This window comes from Diabrotica undecimpunctata, chromosome 1 (assembly GCF_040954645.1).
Source record: "Diabrotica undecimpunctata isolate CICGRU chromosome 1, icDiaUnde3, whole genome shotgun sequence".
Taxonomy (NCBI): Eukaryota; Metazoa; Arthropoda; class Insecta; order Coleoptera; family Chrysomelidae; genus Diabrotica; species Diabrotica undecimpunctata.
In genome coordinates, this window is record NC_092803.1 from 89,810,258 (window position 1) to 89,832,924 (window position 22,667).

Sequence of the window (22,667 nt, forward strand, 5' to 3'; positions counted from 1 at the left end):
CAAAATTGTTTCATCTTCTCTGTTATCCTCCTTCCTTTCCTGCATTTTACTTTGTCTCCTTGTGACAGACATGTTGTTACTTTTTGTTATTGTTTTTGTCCCCGCCAAATGTGAAATTTTACAACACTCTATATGTTTCAGAACACGACAATATTTCTCCCCAAATGTATTAAATTTTCACGACAAATATCAAATATGCAATCAGTAAAATTCAAATAATTCAAAATAAATATCAAATGTACGATTGGTAAAGAAAATAAAATCAAATAATTCAATAGCAGTAAATATCCACTAACTACGATCAATCAATAAATCAAATTTATATTCCCTGGAAAAATTGTCAAAATATTTTCAAATTCAAATTCCCTCAATGTTATATGTTTTTATCTCTGAATCACCTGTACTTATTCCAGATCTCTTTCCCTTCCTTCAAATGTAAAGCTGCGATATTTTCAAGCCCCACGTTTTGGAAGCCAGTTATTGTGATATTTAAAGTCTTGGTGCGCCAAGCAATAATTAGTTAATTAATTTTTTTGATTAATTAAAATTATTTAAATGATGTGATTATGACTCTATCACAATTTTTAATTCTTTTATCTCAGGGTTAAAATTCGTGCTTCAATATCTATGCTATTACATGTGAAAGGTAAGGTCCAGAGAATACCGGAATAATAAAAAACACATATGATCTAACACTATATATTGAAAAAAAATAATGAAATAATTCACACTCAAAAGTTTTCAATAAACAAATCTCATATAAGGATTCTCAAAATTTTGTTCTCCGTACGTGAACAATCAAAATTAATGGTACAAACAATATTAATTGAAAACTCAAAATCCCAAACTATTCTAACTCTCCTAATCAAAATATTTATATCCTTTCTAAATTAAGTGTAAAAATTGTGTTATCAATAAAAGAAAAAAACTGCAGAAAACAAAATATCTCTCTCTGATGATGAGTGGTCCAAATCCTTGTTCCTTGGAGACTATATTATCTCCTCTCAACCGCTCCCTATGTAATCAGCAATCTTACACAGATTGTTGCAAGTATATCGTCCTTAATGATCTCCTTCAAAAGCACAAATCATTCAAATTATGATAGCCTTTCTCCTCTCGATAAACTGAATCTCTCGTTGGCCCGAGTGAAAAATGACTCTTGGAATATCTTCTCTTTACGATAAACTGAATCTCTCGTTGGCCTGAACAGTGACTCTTGGAATATAAGTAGAGAAATATGACTTACAATATTTTGCTGCTTCAGCTTCTGTCAGATACACTAACTCCACAAAAACTCACTAACATTCAACACTACTGCTTGCTACATTTCAGGAACCGTCAGAGAACAATCCCCGTTCTTCCTACAGACTTGGAAACCAACTGATTATCTCCTTCTCCCCTTCAATCTCGCTAAACTTTTTCCTACATAATTATCCCACCTTTTTCAATCTCCGCCAATCAAAACTCGTCACAATTCCCCCATTTTTTCATTTCGATAACAAACAAATTTTTACCTATAATTATAAATTTCCTAAAACTTATTTACAAATAATATTTTCTATAATTCTTAAAAACTAACAGAAACCTCTATCTAAAATCTCTTCTATTTGTCCCTAATCACTGCATTAATGTATTTTGGAAAACCCCGTTCAATTGTCTTTTTGTTTTCACTTAAAATTATGCGGGTCACTCAAGTATAACAAAGAAATAATTTATGCAAAGCTTACTTTTTGTTTGGTACAGGTAATTCAAGAAATTAATAGCTCTCCTTCTTCGAAATGTTTGTTGGATATTATCCTACTTATCTGAATTATTTTAATGTTATTGAATTTTGAAATATTTTTAAACAAACCAATATTTTTCTCGATTTTACATATCATAACAATATATATATATATATATATATATATATATATATATATATATATATATATATATATATATATATATATATATATATATATATTGTTACAATAAATAATGACGTGTCATATGACTCAAAACTGTAAACATATTTATTGCTAATATCTTTTCTGTTCTAGTCATTTCGGCGAGACTTGTTTACCTGTCGGCAGAAACCTCTAGTCCCTTCGCCGAAATACCAGTCTATGAGTCACCTTGTCGTCTAATGGGTGGAAGGTCATCGACTCATCGCCAGATCCTTCTAGATAACGGCATTATATATATATATATATATATATATATATATATATATATATATATATATATATATATAAGGTAAATAATCAGTAGTTTACACTTTTAAGGAGTGTTACAAAATAAAATTTCAATTGTAGGTTTATTTATAGTAATATTATGCTCAAAAACTTATTTTGAATGTTTTAGATATTAAGAAACAATATCTGCAAATAAAACCATCTTAAATGTTAAATAGAAATTTTCTATTTAAAATAATTTAAAAGTTATAAAAAATCAATAGTTGACACTAAAAAAAACAAAAATCGGTCTTTGACATATATATAATCAGTTGTTGACATTAGTCAAAATACTATTGAATAAGATAGGTAAGTTAGTATTAGATGGATATATTTTTCATTTTACAATCATTTTAGCCATCTACATTTATTGTTGTATTAAACTCATATTTGACCCTATCACCTGAGCCATTTATTGCAGGTTGAGGTAGTCTTTTGACAATTTGACCTACATGTATTACGCTTATGTCTCTTTCATTAAGTCTGAATATTGTTTTTGTTTCATTGCAGTAGTTTAATGCCATGACTTCTATTTCCTCATTATGAAAAACATCTTGAACTAAACAGACATAGTGGTGCATTCTTTTTTTGCCAGGGAACTGCACCAGTAGAAACTCCCCTTTTCGGTAACACTCTTCACTATTGATGATGACAAAATCACTGACATCATCTCCACTGCTACCTGATTCAATCCATTCTTCATCTCCTGAATCAGATGAACTGCTCTCTTTTCTCCTTTTTTATTTGCCTTTTCCTTTAATTTACTTTTTTCTTTATTGAGTTCTTTAATTTTCATTTTCTCTTCTCTTTTTTTAATTCTTTCCTCAGCCCTAATTTTTTTTGTTTTTCTTGTTCTAACTTTGTCTCTTCCTTTTTTTATGATATGCTTGCCACTGTTCTGAAGTAGCTACAAATGGCACTTTTTCTTTCTTTTTTCTTATTAGTTTTTACTTCCGGCTTTGGCCAAAATAATGCCTTTTTAAATGGCGTTGGGATCACTTATCCATCAATGACAAGTTTTTTCTTTATATTTTCAACCTTATGCATTTTGACAGGATCAACATTTCTGTCAGAAAATATATGTTCTTCATTATGCACGTTATTGAAGGGAGTCATGTGGCGAATCACTCGTTCAAAATCACTGTCATTTTCAGCTTCCTGTTCTTTGTTTGTATTTTCCGCTGTGTACTCTACTCGTGTGCGGTTTGAACACTATCCTTGATTAGTCGCATCTAATACTTGTATATATTCTTGTACAACTATTTCCCCTTGTCTGACTTCATTTTCATGTTCTTTAGGTTTCCTTTCTAATGTGGACGAATTTTCTCTTAAATATTTTGAACACTCCCCTTGATTAGCTGCACTCAATAAACTTTGGTCTTGTCCATGATCGAGTTGTTCTTGAGGTTGTTCTATACTCATTTTTTTAGTTTCTTGTTGACTGCGCCTCTTGGAAGATCGGTTTGGAGAGTTTTTATCTTTATGCTGCAGATTAAGGATTTTCGTATTAATTTCCTTATAAAATTCATATAAGGAGGCTTCTTCCTGATTTCCAGACCACATTTCTTTAGTAGCTTTAAAAGCTTCTAGTTTTTTGGGTTCCAAATATTTGTTGAGAAATTTCAGACCATTATGCAGTTCTGCTAGAGTCTTTTCACTCCCATTATTATTTTCATTATAATTATTTTCATCTTTTAGTGTGCTTATGAAAAAATCAATAGCTTCTGGGTTCCAAGGTGCCAAGCCGCATTTTCTAAATCCATTTTTTACAACACCCTCTATAATTCTTTCATTTAAAACTTGCTGTAACAAAGGACAAAAGTCTTTTTTTTTTCAGAATTGGATTTTCATAATTTTCAAGTCGCCACTGGTGAACTGTTTCTTTCCAGCCTGCTTTCAATGTCCTAAACACAGCTACATCCATTGGTTGCATTAGATGAGAAGCGTTAGGATACAACGCTATTAGAATAATGCCATTTTCGTCGCAAAATTTGCTGGTGTTGTATATCAAGTGAGATGAATGTCCAGCGATAAATAGGATAACTAGACGGACAATTTCGTTCCTGAGTAGCCATGGAAAAAATATATTTGAAATATATTCAAATAATGTAGCACAAGTCATCCAGCCGTTCTCCGAACGTCCTATTGCGAATTCTTGTGGCACACTGTTAGCTATTTCTCGTGGTAAACGATCATACTTAAACACTATCATTGGTGGCGCTAATGTTCCAGCTGCATTTGCGGTTATCAGGACGATAAGGCATTCTTTTTCGTCGGCATTTATCCTTTCATATATATTTTTTTGGCCTTTTGCTGCCAATACTTTACCCCCCTTAGGATTTAGAAAAAATGCCGTTTCATCTCCATTGAAGAGTCTGGTAGGGTCGAGCAATATCTGTTCATTACCAGAGCTAAACAAATATTCTTTAACTTCTTGAAACCATTCACGAATGTTTTCTTTGTCACTGAAGCCCGAGTAATGGTTAAATTTTGGGATACTCTTGTACTAATTTCACGATGACGATTCTTAAATCTTTGTAACCAGCCGTGAGTAGGACGTCCATTTTCGAAAGGTTCTCGTCCCAATTCCCTCACTAGCTCTTTGACACTATTTAAAAGCTGCTCATTGGAAATAGGAAAGCCAATTTTTCCCATAGTTATTATCCATCTTACAAGATTGTTCTCCTCTTCCATAGAAAGAGCCCTCCCAGGGCCCATACGCCGATGTGATGGGGTTTTTCCCTTGGCTTTGTATAAAAGCGTAATACGAGGTACGCCGTTTTGCCTAGCGGCAGTAGCTACAGGTACCCCTTGTGACACTTCATAAAGAGCCCTCTCCATTTGAGCTTTTTCATAGCTAAAAATTTTTCGTCGTGGTGGAGTCATTCTATAAAGAAGAAAAAATAGATTACAACTCTTAATTATCAACTGTCAGCAAAAAAGTAAATGGAAAACGCTTTGTCAACTATTGATTTTACTTTAAAATTAGGTCTAATCAGTCATTGACAATTAAGTCAACGACTGATTAGATGTAGCATTTTTAATCAGTAGTTGACACTATATGTTTTCTTGGAAAATGAACTTTCAAAGAATCAAAATGATATAGTAAATAATAGCTTATTAATATACCAATTAAGTACTATTGATGATTCATCTAATATAAGGCTTTAAATCTAATAACCTAAATATATATTCAACTTACCAACACTTTTCACAAGAAATCTCGGAATTTCGGTATGAGACACAACATCAACCACAAACAAAAATCGCCATATTGGATTAGATGGCAGCAGCAAGGCGGCACTTCTAAACGGCATTCATAGATGGCGACAGGTGTTCTTCGCGTTTAGAAATAATAGGAATTTATAATATTTTGCTTAATATTTGAGTTCGAGTTTGAAGTTGTCGACTATTGATTGGGTGTCAACTACTGATTGTTTACCTTATGGGACATTTTATTTAGAAGGACAATTAGTTAGTTTCTGAAGATCGCGCCGCGTTTTTTAATTGTAACGCACTAATTACAATAAATTGTATAATTGTTCGTGTAAATAAATTAGTAATAAAGACTTAAATAAACTTTTAAGTGTTATAAGTGTAGAACCTTGAATAATAAATAAAAACAATAAATTAGACTTATAATAACATAACAAATGGTGTCAGAAGTAAAATAGAAAACAAATTAGACTTATAATAATATAACAAGTATTGTTCCGAAGTGAATATTTTTAAATTGTGAAAATGACGACGATTTATGAGCTCACAGATACGAATTTAAGAAGACATCTCAAGGACAGAGAATTAGCTTCTACCGGAAAAAAGGCTGAGTTAGTCCAACGACTAAAGAACGTTTTGGAGAAAGATGGGTTTGATCCAGAAACGTATACATTAGATAAACATGCTACTGTTATCTCGTCAATTTCGAAAGTTTCTTCTGATGTAGCCAAAGTTTCTGGTGATGTAGCCAAAGTTTCTGGTGACATCGCATCATTAGAGAACAAAGTTTCCGGCGACATCGCTTCTTTAGAAGACAAAGTTTCTAACGAGATTTCTTCTCTAGAAAGCAAAGTTTCTGCTAACATCTCTTCGGAAATCTCTAAAGCCACTTCTAAGATGTCTGCCCTCGATGATAGGATATCTTCGTTAAAAGAACAAGTTGCTGCCGATATGTTGGCCTTCGAAGAAAAGATATGGAAAGAGATGGAAAGGAAGATGGAGGAAACAGGGACAGCAGAGAGAGGAAACAATCCAATTACAGTAGAGACAAAAGAAGTTGGAGACACGGCCGAAATTTGAAGGAAGTGAAGGTTCTTTTCATGTTAAAGTCCCAACTTTCGACGGAAAATCATCATGGAACAACTACATGAAACAGTTCGAATCAGCCGCAAGAGCGAATGGATGGTCTGAAAAAGAAAAGGCTTTAAGAAAGGGATTAAACATCGTAGACAGAAGAAAGATGAGGCTCTTCAAGAATATGAGGTAGATATTGCAAGATTAGTACGATATGCTTATCCAAAAGCTCACGAAGACATGATGGAAAAATTGGCCGTTCAAACTTTTATTGATGGTCTTCATGATCATGAAATGCAGAGAACACTGCGATTGATTGATGTCTTATCCGCCGCCCTCGGATATGAGTCAGCTACTCAGGCCTCTGGCGGTTATAGTAAAGTTAGGACTGTAAAAGAGGAAGGAGATGAAGATAAACTTGACCAGCTCGTTAATATAATGAAAAGTATTATATATATATGCAAGAAAACGAAGACCATAAAATCAAGAAACTCAGCATCAGGAAAACTAGAACGGGTCGGACTTAGGGGGGCAGCTTCGACCCGGAACTTTTCCAAAGACCCTCTTATACTAATAGCTTCTTTGAAATGTGAAGATAGTGTATATGTAGATGGAGAAATAAATGGTAAAAGGCATACGTTGTTGGTGGATACCGGAGCGACCAGAACCATTATACGCCCGACAGTTATAAACAGCCGTAAGAAACTGTTACCAACGAGGTTGCGACTTCGGACCGCTACAGGTGAAAATGCCAATATTCATGGAGAAATCCAGGTACAATTAGGAATTGGAGCAGAAAAGTTCGTCCATACTGTTATAGTTGCTGACATCGAAGAGGATGTTATATTAGGAATGGACGTAATGAATACGCATGGATTCCAATTGGATTTCAAGAATAAGGTAATCAAAGTTGGTAACGAGGAGGTATTTCTTCATCCAAATGATGACAACACTATGCAAGCAGCCGTTAAAGAAGATACAGTCGTGCCTGCGAGAAGTGAAATGATCATAGTAGCGCGGCTACAGGGAATTGTGGACGAAGGGACACCTGTTATGATGGAGCCTAGGAACCATGACGACGAGGTTGGCCGAGGAATCATAATTGGAAAAGAATTGGTGACTTCGGCTAAAGAAATATCTGTGAGACTTATTAATGTCAATGACTATCCAGTGACCATCAAGAAAGAGACAAAAGTAGGAACTTGTGTACCTGTGACATCCAAAATCCGTCAGATGACAACATGTAATAATTCCAACGACAAATTCGACCAAATGGTTGCAGTTTCTGGACAGTCTTTAAATCAGATTGAGAAAAGGAAATTAAGGGGATTTCTTCGGCAGTATCGTGATATTTTCGTACCGAAAGGAGGAAAGACGGGAAGAACTACCGTTGTTAAACATAAAATTGATACTGGCAATGTCGTCAAACAGCTCGACGATTACCACAGGCGAAAAGAGAGGAAGCTGAAACGATTGTTCAGGAAATGAAGAAAGACGGGGTGATAGAACCTTCTACGAGCTCATGGGTCTCTCAGGTGGTCCTGGTTAAGATAAAGATGAAACGACGAGGTTCTGTGTTGATTACCGTTTGCTGAACAACGTTACCAAGAAAGATAGTTATCATCTGCCTCGGATCGACGACACGTTGGACACATTGGCTGGAAGTAAATTGTTTTCTACTTTGGATTTGAAGTCTGGATACTGGCAGGTAGAAATGGGCCGAGTAGATAAAGAAAAGACAGCCTTCACCACAGGATCTTGATCGTGGCAATTCAACGTTATGCCATTTGGACTCTGTAATGCTCCTGCGACATTTGAGAGGCTTATGGAAAATGTGTTCAGAGGGTTATCTTGGAAAACATGCCTGGTTTACCTAGATGACATAATCGTCTTGAATTTAGAAAACGACTTAAAGCTGCCCGATTGATGTTAAACCCCAAGAAGTGCCAGTTATTTCAAGATAAAGTCAATTATCTGGGTCATATAGTCAGTAAAGAAGGAGTGGCCGTGGATAAGGGAAAAATCGATTCTATTAAGGAATGGCCAGTACCAACGGACAAACATCAAGTGAGAAGTTTTCTTGGACTCCGCTGGGATACAGACTGCAAAAATGCCTTTGAGACCTTGAAAAAGCATCCAAGTTGATCCAAGAATATATCAGCCGATTTGGAGTGCCTTTGGAGATCCATAGTGACCAAGGCAGGAACTTCGAAAGCGATCTATTCCAAGGATTATGTGATAGACTAGGCATGAAGAAAACAAGAACTACTGCGTATCATCCGCAATCGGATGGTATGGTAAAACGGATGAATAGGACAGTTGGCAAGTATTTGATAGAGATGGTGTCCGATCATCAGCGAGACTGGGACCAATATCTTCCGTTCTTCACAATGGCCTACAGATCTGCTGTCAACGAATCAACAGGCCAGACACCAGCCAAAGTCCTACTCGGACGCGAAATGCGACTACCTTGTGATCTAGAGTTTGGTTGTCGACCTGGAGAAGATGTAGCAGATGAAGATTATGTGATCGAATTACGAAGAAGAATGGACGATGTACATGAGTTGGTCCGTTAACATCTTCAGATCGCTAGCGACCGAATGAAGAAACGGTACGATACACAAGCCGAAAAGGGTTGCTTTAAAAAGAACGACAAAGTCTGGCTCTATAATCCCAAGAAGCGAAAAGGTTGTTCTCCCAAATTGCAGCAATTTTTGGAAGGCCCATACTTAATTATGGAGAAGATCAACGATGTCTTCTACCGAATAAGCAAGATTCCGAGAGAAAAGTCGATGATAATACACCATAACCGGCTGGCGTCTTTCGAAGGTGACCACGATGTAGATGAAGAAGTGGAAGTAAACCAAGTCCAAGATGTGTCTGACCTCACGTTTGAGGAATTCATGGGTGCCTATGGAGGTACCGGTAAAGCAAGACATGGTGTTAGCACTGAAGAAAAGCAAGATCTACTCGCACTCCCCGATGACTACTCGCTGGCCCTTACCATCGCGGTCAGTATCAAAGACGCACCAGGGTTGGCATCTGTCTTTCGAAGGAAGTTCGTTCGAGTTGCAGAACTTCAATGCCAAGTGCCAGCTCCTGGGAAAGCCTTGAAACTCCAAGAAGCATCACGTTACCTTTTCTACCTGGTAACAAAAGACACTGCCCGTGACCAACCTACCTACCGAGATGTATTGGAAGTCTTACTTCAATTAAGAGAGCACGTACTAGAGGGTTATCCGAAGTATGGTGGAGGAGATCTTTAAAGACACCGAAGTCCAGGTGTTAGTCTGTTGCAATCCGCATAGTTACTGGTGCGGAGAGAAGACCGTCCCTTGTCATTTTTATACAACTGGAAGTTGTAAAAGAGGGTCCAGTTGCCGATACCTGCATACCGTTCCAGTTCCGACAAGGTTCCAGGAGGAACCATCTTTTAAGAGGGGGCAATGTTACGATAAATAATGACGTGTCGTATGACTCAAAACTGTAAACATATTTATTGCTAATATCTTTTCTGTTCTAGTCATTTCGGCGAGACTTGTTAACCTGACGGCAGAAACCTTTCGTCCCTTCGCCGAAAGACCAGTCTATGAGTCACCTTGCGTCTAATGGGTGGAAGGTCATCGACTCATCGCCAGATCCTTCTAGATAACGGCATTATATATATATATATATATATATATATATATATATATACATATATATATATATATATATATATATATATATATATATATATATATATATATATGACATTTTATTTAGAAGGACAGTTAACTTTTTTGAAGATCGCGCCGCGCTTAAAATGTAACGCCCGTATTATAATAAATTGTATAATTGTTCGTGTAAATAAATTAGTAATAGACTTTAATAAGTTTGTAAGTGTCTAGTCATTTCGGCGAGACTTGTTAACCTGACGGCAGAAACCTCTAGTCTCTCGCCGAAAGACCAGTCTATGAGTCACCTTGTCGTCTAATGCGTGGAAAGTCATCGACTCATCGCCAGATCCTTCTAGATAACGGCATTATATATATATACATATATATATATATATATATACATATATATATACATATATATATATATATATATATATATATATATATATATATATATATATATATAGTAAACTCTTAAATATTGGGGAAATCTGCAAGAAATACTCTAATGTGTATCAATTGTTTCGCCGAACGTTTTCGCCAAAGAGAATTAATTTGGCTTCTTCGGGGCTGAAAGAGAATAAATTATAATTAGCTACCATATATTATCTATTAAAACATTATTGATCTTACCGTAACTTAGAATTGTAGAGTTAGAATATTAAAAAACTTTGCTAGTAACATAGTGGTGTTTTTTGTTACTATGTGCAAAAAAAGTAAAGTGCTGAAAAGTGTTGAAAATAGCTTTGGCAATAATAATAACAACATTAAACTTAATGTAGCTTGTAGATCAGCCCTAACAATTAATAATCTTTATTCTAAGATAAAAGATAAGACTCCCATAGATAGGCTTAGTAATATTGTCTACAACATTCCATGTCTCTCTTGCAACAATTCCTACATCGGTCAAACATCTCAATTATTAAAATCACGTATTACACTACACAAAAGTGATTCTCGACTTCACCCTGACCGTTGTGCATTAGCCAAACATGTCCATTCCACTGGTCATCTCATGGACTATACCAACACCACAATTCTCCACCGTGAGAACAATAAATCTAAAAGAGAGTTCATTGAAATGTCTTATATTTTTCTTAACGATTTCTCCATTAATGTTAAGAGTGACATCAAGAATCTAAGCGATATATACCACCTGTTACTTAAATCAGATACCAAGAACAATACTATATCACAGATTACTAACGTGACTGATATATCCATTAACAACTAACATACCTTTATAATTAATTTTCATTAACAAAAAATATATAACATTCCCTTGCTTTTCTTAGATACGTCTCAATAAGATTCAATAATACATGAACAATATAATATAATTAAATAAAGAAAATCAAAATAATACTTCCCTTTACTGGGATTTAAATTCATTCGTTTTTTACCAATGAACCTTAACGACATAAAGATTCATACCAATTATAATGAAGTTGTCAGCGCTTGCGTTCTGGCTTAAACAGAACCTCACTTTTAACTATTTAAAATCAAAAATTTAGTTATTGCCGACATTTCAAAGAATTACCTCCTTTTAAATGTAGTTGCATTGGGTTTTTCGATTAACCTTGGGTAAGCCTTTACGTGTCAAGTTCGAAGCTACCATACATTTCAATTCTTATAAAAAACTTTTTTTGCACATAGTAACAAAAAACACCACTATGTTACTAGCAAAGTTTTTTAATATTCTAACTCTACAATTCTAAGTTACGGTAAGATCAATAATGTTTTAATAGATAATATATGGTAGCTAATTATAATTTATTCTCTTTCAGCCCTGAAGAAGCCAAATTAATTCTCTTTGGCGAAAACGTTCGGCGAAACAATTGATACACATTAGAGTATTTCTTGCAGATTTCCCCAATATTTAAGAGTTTACTATTTAACTAATCTGCAAAGATTAAATTTCTTTTCTTTTTAGAGGAACATGGGGTTCTATAACAACATACGGGTTAATTATGGTGCTGAGGCGTTGAGGTTGCTCAAGGATTACCAAAAAACTAATGTAAGACTAGCAAAAGAAAGGAATCGGAGACTTTTTTTATTGTCATGTCGTTCTAAAGGTATAACACCAAAACACATTGTTCATGCCACCTCCTCTGTCCAAAACTATATTCACAGAAATGGTTTCTGGCAATTGCAGGGATGTCAACAAATTATCAGGTTAGATAGCAAACTTTTAAATGTTGAGATTGCAACCAATCATAGAGTTCTCAAACAGTTAGAAAAATCAATCACTGAACAAAAAACCGAAATCATTAGATCAACCTCGGAATATGATTGGATGCAATTTTCACATATTCAATCTATTAGATATAATAAAATATTTTATTCAATTAAATCAGACAATATCAAAAAAATTAACTCACTATATCAGTCCTGTTGTAAATCTGTTCTTAAAACTGATCCAAAATGGATTAAAAACTTATCTACCACAACTATTCCTGATGATATTCTAGGTTTCTTGGCATTAGGAAATAAATTTAGCATCGAACCAAAGTTAGGAAAAGATTTTCAAGTAAAAACACTTTTAGCAGACTTAGAATACATAATTTCTTCATTGCCATCTGAATTAGAACAAAACTTAATCCGATCTAGAACCACCAACATTATCACTAATCACATTTTGAATACTTCTAAATCTTCTAATACTTTTTTTCATAACTTATATACTAAAACTAAAAAATTTCTTAAATACAATCCTGAGCTCTTAGTGACAAAAGCAGACAAAGGTAATGTTACAGTCATCTTAGAAAGAACTCACTACTTACAACTGTGTTCTTCTCTTATAGATAATGATAGATCTTATGTTTCACTTACATCCAATCCCACTTCTTCTCTGCAAAGGAAATGCAATACATTAATCGCATCCTTAGCCTCTTCCAATGAGATTGACCGTAACACAAAGAAAAAACTAACAACATATAATGGGAACATTGCAAAGTTTTATGCTTTGCCAAAAATCCACAAACTAACACTATCGGTTCGTCCAATAGTAGCTTCCATTGGAACACCCACTGAAAATATCTCAGCTTTTGTTACAGACATACTTACTAATGCATATAATTATGAAAGTCAATATTACATTAAAGATTCTTTTGAGATGGTAAATAAATATAATGGCTACATACTTCCATCAAATTATGTCCTCGTTAGCCTTGACGTTGTATCCTTATTCAGCAATGTTCATCTAGGAATATGTTTGACATCAATAGAGATCAACTGGGACCGTATTAGAGGTTGTTGTTCCATGTCTTACGACAGATTCATCAGCATCGTCGAATTTCTCTTTAACAACACTTACTTCTCATTTAATGATAAATTCTATCAACAAACTTTCGGTACCCCTATGGGAGCTAAGATTTCTCCTATCATTGCAACTTACGTTATGGATTATGTATTAGACTCAGTCATTCCTTTACTATCCTTTAATATTCCATTTATTAAAAAATATGTTGATGATATCATTTTGGCTATACCCAATGACAAGGTAGATGAACTATTAGACACTTTTAATGGTTATGACCCCTACATCCAGTTCACTATAGAGAGGGAAGATGGTAATTGGTCCGTCCCCTTTCTCGACATAAGGATGATCAGGGAAACCAACAACATCAAAATAGATTGGTATCAAAAACCGACCCATTCTGGTAGATACCTTAACTACAACTCATACCATAATAATTCTACCAAAGTCAACTTAATCAAACAGATGAAAAATAGAGTAACAAAACTATCAGATCCTTCATTTCATACAAAAAACCTACAAATCCTACAGAAACTTTTTATTTCAAACGCTTATCCAACACCATTAGTTAATAAGATTTTGTTTAATACTATCCATGACGAAGATATTTCACCTTCCTTCGCGACTAACAATGCTGATCCTGATGTCTTAAGTGGGAACCCAGTCTCTGATACTCCTATAAACAAATATTTTTCATTACCATATTTCAGAGATATCACTCCGGGGTTAACAAGATTCTGAAAAGTGTTGAAAATAGCTTTGGCAATAATAATAACAACATTAAACTTAATGTAGCTTGTAGATCAGCCCTAACAATTAATAATCTTTATTCTAAGATAAAAGATAAGACTCCCATAGATAGGCTTAGTAATATTGTCTACAACATTCCATGTCTCTCTTGCAACAATTCCTACATCGGTCAAACATCTCAATTATTAAAATCACGTATTACACTACACAAAAGTGATTCTCGACTTCACCCTGACCGTTGTGCATTAGCCAAACATGTCCATTCCACTGGTCATCTCATGGACTATACCAACACCACAATTCTCCACCGTGAGAACAATAAATCTAAAAGAGAGTTCATTGAAATGTCTTATATTTTTCTTAACGATTTCTCCATTAATGTTAAGAGTGACATCAAGAATCTAAGCGATATATACCACCTGTTACTTAAATCAGATACCAAGAACAATACTATATCACAGATTACTAACGTGACTGATATATCCATTAACAACTAACATACCTTTATAATTAATTTTCATTAACAAAAAATATATAACATTCCCTTGCTTTTCTTAGATACGTCTCAATAAGATTCAATAATACATGAACAATATAATATAATTAAATAAAGAAAATCAAAATAATACTTCCCTTTACTGGGATTTAAATTCATTCGTTTTTTACCAATGAACCTTAACGACATAAAGATTCATACCAATTATAATGAAGTTGTCAGCGCTTGCGTTCTGGCTTAAACAGAACCTCACTTTTAACTATTTAAAATCAAAAATTTAGTTATTGCCGACATTTCAAAGAATTACCTCCTTTTAAATGTAGTTGCATTGGGTTTTTCGATTAACCTTGGGTAAGCCTTTACGTGTCAAGTTCGAAGCTACCATACATTTCAATTCTTATAAAAAACTTTTTTTGCACATAGTAACAAAAAACACCACTATGTTACTAGCAAAGTTTTTTAATATTCTAACTCTACAATTCTAAGTTACGGTAAGATCAATAATGTTTTAATAGATAATATATGGTAGCTAATTATAATTTATTCTCTTTCAGCCCTGAAGAAGCCAAATTAATTCTCTTTGGCGAAAACGTTCGGCGAAACAATTGATACACATTAGAGTATTTCTTGCAGATTTCCCCAATATTTAAGAGTTTACTATTTAACTAATCTGCAAAGATTAAATTTCTTTTCTTTTCTCTATATATATATATATATATATATATATATATATATATATATATATATATATATATATATATATATATATATATATATATATATATGGGACATTTTATTTAGAAGGACAGTTAGTTTTTTGAAGATCGCGCCGCGCTTAAAATGTAACGCCCGTATTATAATAAATTGTATAATTGTTCGTGTAAATAAATTAGTAATAAAGACTTTAATAAATTTGTAAGTGTTATAAATTTTTGTACACTAGTATGGGAATTGCAGAGTGTTGTCGTTTGGAGAATTGAGTCCAGCTTTGGATATCCTCTTCGATGCCTTCTTCAGGGCTTCCGAGGTCTCAGTCTCCCAAGCCCCCAGACACTACGGACGGGTAAAAGAAATGACGGCATACGGTTACCTTCGACTTGAAGACCTCTCATAAAGAAAATTCCGTCCGCTCCACACGTCAATCAAAATCCTACTGTCAGAAATGTTCGCGCCAATCCCCACGATAAACTTCACGCCAACCTTCACTTAAGCCACGTCACCATCGACGGTATAAATGACCCGTCCTCTATTCCCAGCACCAGTAATGCCTTAATTAGTGATCAGTGTAGTAGTGTCTGGGGGCTCGTGTGACTGAGACCTCGGAAGCCCTGAAAAAGACATCGAAGAGAATATCGAAAGATCGGCGCAATGATAATCGATATATATATATATATATATATATATATATATATATATATATATATGGGACATTTTATTTAGAAGGACAGTTAGTTTTTTGAAGATCGCGCCGCGCTTAAAATGTAACGCCCGTATTATAATAAATTGTATAATTGTTCGTGTAAATAAATTAGTAATAAAGACTTTAATAAATTTGTAAGTGTTATAAATTTTTGTACACTAGTATGGGAATTGCAGAGTGTTGTCGTTTGGAGAATTGAGTCGAGGATGTTGATTGGTCAACAGAAAATTATGAAAGGAAAAGGAATTGAGAGAAGAGAATGATTTTTGAAGGAGAAAAAGGGATCATCTGCTTTTGGACGGGAAGTGAGGAAAGATCAAATCGAAAAGTGTGCGTTTTTTTAAACGCTGAAAGAAAAGTATAGATTTTGTGAAATAGTAGTATCAGTAAGTTTTGAAAGCTGATTTTCCGGATGAAAAGGGTGCAAAATTTGTAAGTACAAACAGTTTATTATTCCCGGAGATTCGTAGTTAAGGAGATAGAAACGTGAGTCAGGACGTTCTTTTGATCGACAGGACTGTTTTTATAAGCAGAACCAGGGAAGGAGTTTTTCGATAGAAAGTTGATTTAAAGTGAATCATTTTCATAAAGTGCAGAGAAAAAACTATTGAGAAGTTTTCATAAAGTGCAGAGAAAAAACTATTGAGAAGAGACAATAGATTGGACTAATTTTTCCTATTGTAGTTTATATAGGTAGATAGGTATTAGGGAGTTAAAGTGCAGTGCAAAACGTTAAAGTTAACGTATAATTTGACAGCTACTCGTGCGCAGTAGAGGAATACACACGTTTCCGTTAACGGGTCTCCGTAACCTTGCGTGCGTTTACGAATTCTCTTAACGTTATCCAAATTGTTCCGAGTATTACCGAATGGCTGTCAAATCTCCGAAAATTAAAATCTTTTTGTTGTTTTGTGATTTTAACCAAAGATTTATCTTTTGTTTGTATTATTGTAACCTAAGAATAGTGAAAAAAATCGAAAAAAAAAATGACGGAAACCAATTTCCCAATAAATTATTATCAAATACATGTAAAAGTACAGCATCGTCCATGTCATTATCCTCGAAATCAGATTCCCCAAACGTTTCAATATTAAGGATAACTTCCATTCTGCTGTAAAAGCAATAAAAATATTTCATAAAAAATCTACCTAAACCAGGAAAAAAATATAAAAGGACACTATTTAATCATTCAAATTTGTAAACAATCCACAACAAATCTGAGTAAAAGTAAGGTTAGAAACACACGTTAGACGTTAACGTTTTACCGTTTTACACTTCACAGTTAAAACGTATAATGGCCGTAAACGTAATTTCTTTACGTTTACGTTAGTGTTAACGTTTACGTGTTACCTGCACTTTAACTCTCTATTTAAGATTAGATTAAGTAAATAAAATGTTAATACTGAAATATCAAATCTACCTGCATTTTTTCAAGGATTAATTTCGGTTACCAGGAAACAAGTCATTTAGGGTATTAGGAGAAAGTAGAAGTTCTTTGTCTGATATTTTTGTATACAAGTATGGGAATTGCGGGAATTGCAGAGTGTTGTTGTTTGGAGAATTGAGTCGAGGATGTTGATTGGTCAACAGAAAATTATGGAAGGGATTGAGAGACGAGAATGATTTTTGAAGGAGAAAAAGCGATCATCTGCTTTTGGACGAGAAGTGAGGAAAGATTAAATCGACAAGTGTGTGTTTTTTTAAACGTTAAAAGAAAAGTATAGATTTTGTGAAATAGTAGTGTCAGTAAGTTTTGAAAGCTGATTTGCCGGATGAAAAGGGGGCAAAATTTGTAAGTACAAACAGATTATTATTCCCGGAGAGATTCGTATTTAAGAAGATAGAAACGTGAGTTAGGACGTTCTTTTGATCGACAGGACTGTTTTTATAAGCAGAACCAGGGAAGGAGTTTTTCGATAGAAAGTTGATTAAAGTGAATCATTTTCATAAAGTGCAGAGAAAAATCTATTGAGATGAGACAATAGATTGGACTAATTTTTCCTATTGTAATTTTATGTGAAAGCTATATGATTTGGGAACATTTATTTCTAAGGTATTTCATTAGTTGCATAAACCGTTTTAAAAATTTTATTTTACTATTATAGGTATTTTAATTGTATTGCACAAATTTGAGTTTTTTTTTTATTCATTCCTTTTACTCCTCTTTTTATTGAACAGTATTAAAGGTAAAGGTATTTTTTTGAAGTCAAATAGGAACCCTGAGATAAGAAAACATATGTATTAGGAAATTGGCGTCGTTAATAAATTAATTCACATATTAGTAATAAAATTCATTAAATAATTTTTTTTGTTTCAATTAGCTAATTGGATCATAAATAATTCAATTGTTTTATCATATTTCTAAATTACAATATAATATTAATATATATATATATATATATATATATATATATATATATATATATATATATATATATATATATATATATTCCAAAGAGGTGCGACCGTTAATTAAATTTAAAATAAAAAATATTCAATAGATGAATTACAGAGGTTTGATCGATCAATTATTGCCAAATGAAAGACGTCAACTACTTCATTGAATTACTAGAATACATTTTGATTTTATTATTTTTTTTTAAAGCATCCTCAGTTCTCTAAAAAAAGTAATGATATTAGAATATAAGTAAAAAACGAACAGGGTACATCCTTACAAAACAATTTGTAGGTTTTTATCATGTTATGAAAACTCTTCGATAACTTAACATTAAAACTTAACAAACTAAAAGAGAAAAAAAAAACAAAAACACAATAAAAACTGTGCGAGCACTATTGTTCATTTATTTAATTTTTGGCGATTTTTTTATTTTGACCGATGGTTTCATTTGGATGTTTTGTTAAAGCTCTTTCAAGGGCCAAACCACACTTGTATACTTTCAGTTGTTTGCTATCCGTTGTTGAATGTCGTAGTTCCATATGTGGCTTGCTTTCGTACATGTGTTTATTTGGAATGCAGCGAGGTACGATTATCGAGGAAATTGGTATTTTTATATATTTATGTTATGTTTATATTTTATATGTTCTGAAAGGTTTCCGCGGTTAGTACAATTAAACCTAGAGCTAAGATTAATATTATTACAGGAATTAATATTAAACTTACCAGTCTTCCGGGTTGAACCACGTCGATTATCATTGCGCCGATCTTTCGATATTCTCTTCGATGTCTTTTTCAGGGCTTCCGAGGTCTCAGTCACACGAGCCCCCAGACACTACTACACTGATCACTAATTAAGGCATTACTGGTGCTGGGAATAGAGGACGGGTCATTTATACCGTCGATGGTGACGTGGCTTAAGTGAAGGTTGGCGTGAAGTTTATCGTGGGGATTGGCGCGAACATTTCTGACAGTAGGATTTTGATTGACGTGTGGAGCGGACGGAATTTTCTTTATGAGAGGTCTTCAAGTCGAAGGTAACCGTATGCCGTCATTTCTTTTACCCGTCCGTAGTGTCTGGGGGCTTGGGAGACTGAGACCTCGGAAGCCCTGAAGAAGGCATCGAAGAGGATATCCAAAGCTGGGCGTAATGATAATCGCGGTTCAACCCGGAAGACTGTTAAGTTTAATATTAATTCCCGTAATAGTATTAATCTTAGATATATATATATATATATATATATATATATATATATATATATATATATATATATATATATATATATATATATATATATATATATTAAAATACAAAACGATAACACTGGAAGATAGCCTTTTTTCAGTGAGGAAGCAAATAAAACTCGGGTGCTTCGTAGTAAGTCGTCTATGTTTACAGACTTTACAGACTTCATCAGAGTTTAAACTACAAAAATACAAAGAAAAAATTATGACAATTGGAGCCTACTAAACTATTTCAAATTTACCGAAATATTAGCACAAAAACTCGGCTTGATTTGGGTGATTAATTAATATCAAAGAATACACACCATACATATAATATATATATATATATATATATATATATATATATATATATATATATATATATACACTCGTGATCATAAAATCCGGGTCACCTTGAAAATCACCGATATTTCATTTTTAACGAGCTTTATCGTAAATAATAATAACACAAATACAAACTAATGCATGTCTCTGAGAATTGTTGCGGTTTCCTTTGTAACAAAGAATTCCAATAGTGCCGATTTCACGGTAAAGTGCACACTTTCCAAAATGAAAGCTACCTGTAACTCCGCTTGTTTTAAATGTCTCGTTTGTACTTCGACTTTCTGTTCAAATGCAACGGACAAACGTTTGTTATTGCCACCATTAGTGTTTATTAGTGCCATTATTAGTGTTTATTTTTTGACAAAAATGCCTTTGACTGTTTGAAACGGCACAAATTGTTGCACTTGTGGAAGACGGTCACACTAAACGGCAAGTCGCAAGAACTGTTGGTGCAAGTCTTTCTACGGTTCAACGAGTGCTTCAACACTTTCAGGAGGCAAGTTTGCTAACTAGGCAACCTGGCTTTGGACGAAGAAGAACGATCAAGGCACTAGATGACCGTTTCCTTGTGTTTCAGGCTTTACGAAACCGGACCTCAACTGCGGTTATGCATCAAAATCGTTTAGAGGAAGTACGAAATCGCAATTTTAGTGTTGCAACAGTCAGAAGAAGACTTCGTTCTTCTTGACTATCTTCTCGGGTAATGGCTAGAGGACCGTCACTTCGCCGGGTGCCTCGAGTTGCACGACTAGCTTTTGCTCGACAATATGCGCATTGGGAAATTAACGATTGTAGCAAAGTGTTATTCTCAGATGAATCCCGTTTATGCCTAACTGGATCCGATGGACGTGTAAGAGTTTGGAGGAGAACCGGTGAACGATTTTCACAAGCTTGCATTGCTCCAAGAATGCCATTTGGTGGAGGCTCGGTCATGACTTGGGGAGGTATATCTTCCGATTTCCACACAGAATTACCCTTAATCGAAAATGGGTCCCTAACTGCCCGAAGGTACATTACGGAGATTCCGGAAGAACATGTTATGCCCAACATGGCAGGGCTTGGAGAAAACGCCGTTTTTATGCAGGACAACGTGCGACCGCACGTTGCCAGGATCAGTATGTAATACTTGGACGAAGTTGGAATTACGAGGGTACCCTGGCCAGCTAGGTCTCCGGACCTGAATCCCATCGAACATCTCTGGGACGATTTGAAAAAAACGTATTCAAACCCATACGCCTCCTCCTAACAACGCACAAGAGCTTAAGGATCTGTTAGTGACAGAGTGGAATAACATACCACAACATGTAATCCGGAGAAAAATTGACAGTATGCCCCGTCGTCTGCAAGAGGTTATTAGAGCAAGGGGAGGCAATACACGATATTGGTCATTGAAATTTCACTGATTTTTTACCACGTTCTGTATTTTCCATTTTTTTTTCGTATGTCTGTTTTATCAACAATTTGATTTGTTTTCTGTTTTTTTTTTTCAATAAAACAATAAAAAACCATTTTTTTCCTTCAAAACAAACATTGATGACAAATAAAAAATACATTAGCAAAAAAAGGTAATTAAAGGTAATTTTCAAGATGACCCGGATTTTATGATCGCGAGTATATATATATATATATATATATATATATATATATATATATATATATATATATATATATATATATATATAGAATAGGAGGACAAATTCGTTAATTCAGTTTGAATTTGTATAATCCCAAGTGTCTGTTGAGGATGGGATAGGCCGAAATGATTCATAACACTTTATTGATACCGATTCGAGCACGGGGGGAAGTTTAACGAATATGTCCTTCTATGCCATATATTTAGCTATTTAATTCAACAAAGCTATAGCAGCTTTTGCTAGAAGATTTAATCTTTTACGTATATATATATATATATATATATATATATATATATATATATATATATATATATATATATATATATATACATTTTAGATCTCTTTCAAACTTTGCCCACCGTCAAATATTAGTCTTTCAGAAAGACGAGCCCTCAAAGAACTTTATAACAAACCTGACATTGTCATCCTTCCGGCCGACAAAGGTCATGCCACCGTCATTCTCAACTCTTCTAATTATTTCGACAAAATGTTCGAAATCTCAATTAAACAGAATACAAACGCGTCACAAACGACCCCACCACATATCTAGAAAAAACGACCAAATTCATTATAAATAAGTCTACTCTACCTCCAGACATCAAAAAATCTCTTATACCCAGAGAAAAATCATCTCAAATTCCAAAGATATAAGGCCTTCCAAAAATCCATAAGCCCAATGTTCCCCTAAGACCCATCGTCAGTGCATACAACTGCCCTACTCAAAAATTGGCAAAACATCTCGCTTTATCCTTACAACCATTAGCCAAAAACGCCTCGTACTTTGTCAAAAACTCTTTTCATTTCATTGATCTTCTGAAAAACTTTTCTATTTCATCCTCAGATATAGTAGTTAGTTTTGACATTGTTTCTTTATTAACCAACATTCCCATCGATGAAACCATTTCCATCTTGGACTCTAAACATCAAATACCCCAAGACAGGGCCAAACATATATGGACGAAAAGACTACAACTAG

General features: G+C 34.1%; 2 protein-coding genes across 6 annotated transcripts in view; one reads left to right on the top strand and one right to left on the bottom strand.

Moving 5' to 3' along the window:
* LOC140442399 (uncharacterized) overlaps window positions 1–16,353 on the top strand; it is a 33,236-nt gene extending 16,883 nt beyond the window's left edge. Inside the window, exons 2-3 of the mRNA XM_072533474.1 lie at window positions 12,099–13,160; window positions 16,267–16,353. Of these exons, the coding sequence (XP_072389575.1) occupies window positions 12,105–13,160; window positions 16,267–16,353 (1,143 nt within the window). The 5' untranslated portion in view covers window positions 12,099–12,104. The remainder of the gene's footprint in view (window positions 1–12,098; window positions 13,161–16,266) is intronic.
* Ythdf (YTH domain-containing family protein) overlaps window positions 1–22,667 on the bottom strand; it is a 687,327-nt gene that overhangs the window by 593,059 nt on the left and 71,601 nt on the right. The gene's annotated exons all lie outside the window — the stretch shown is intronic.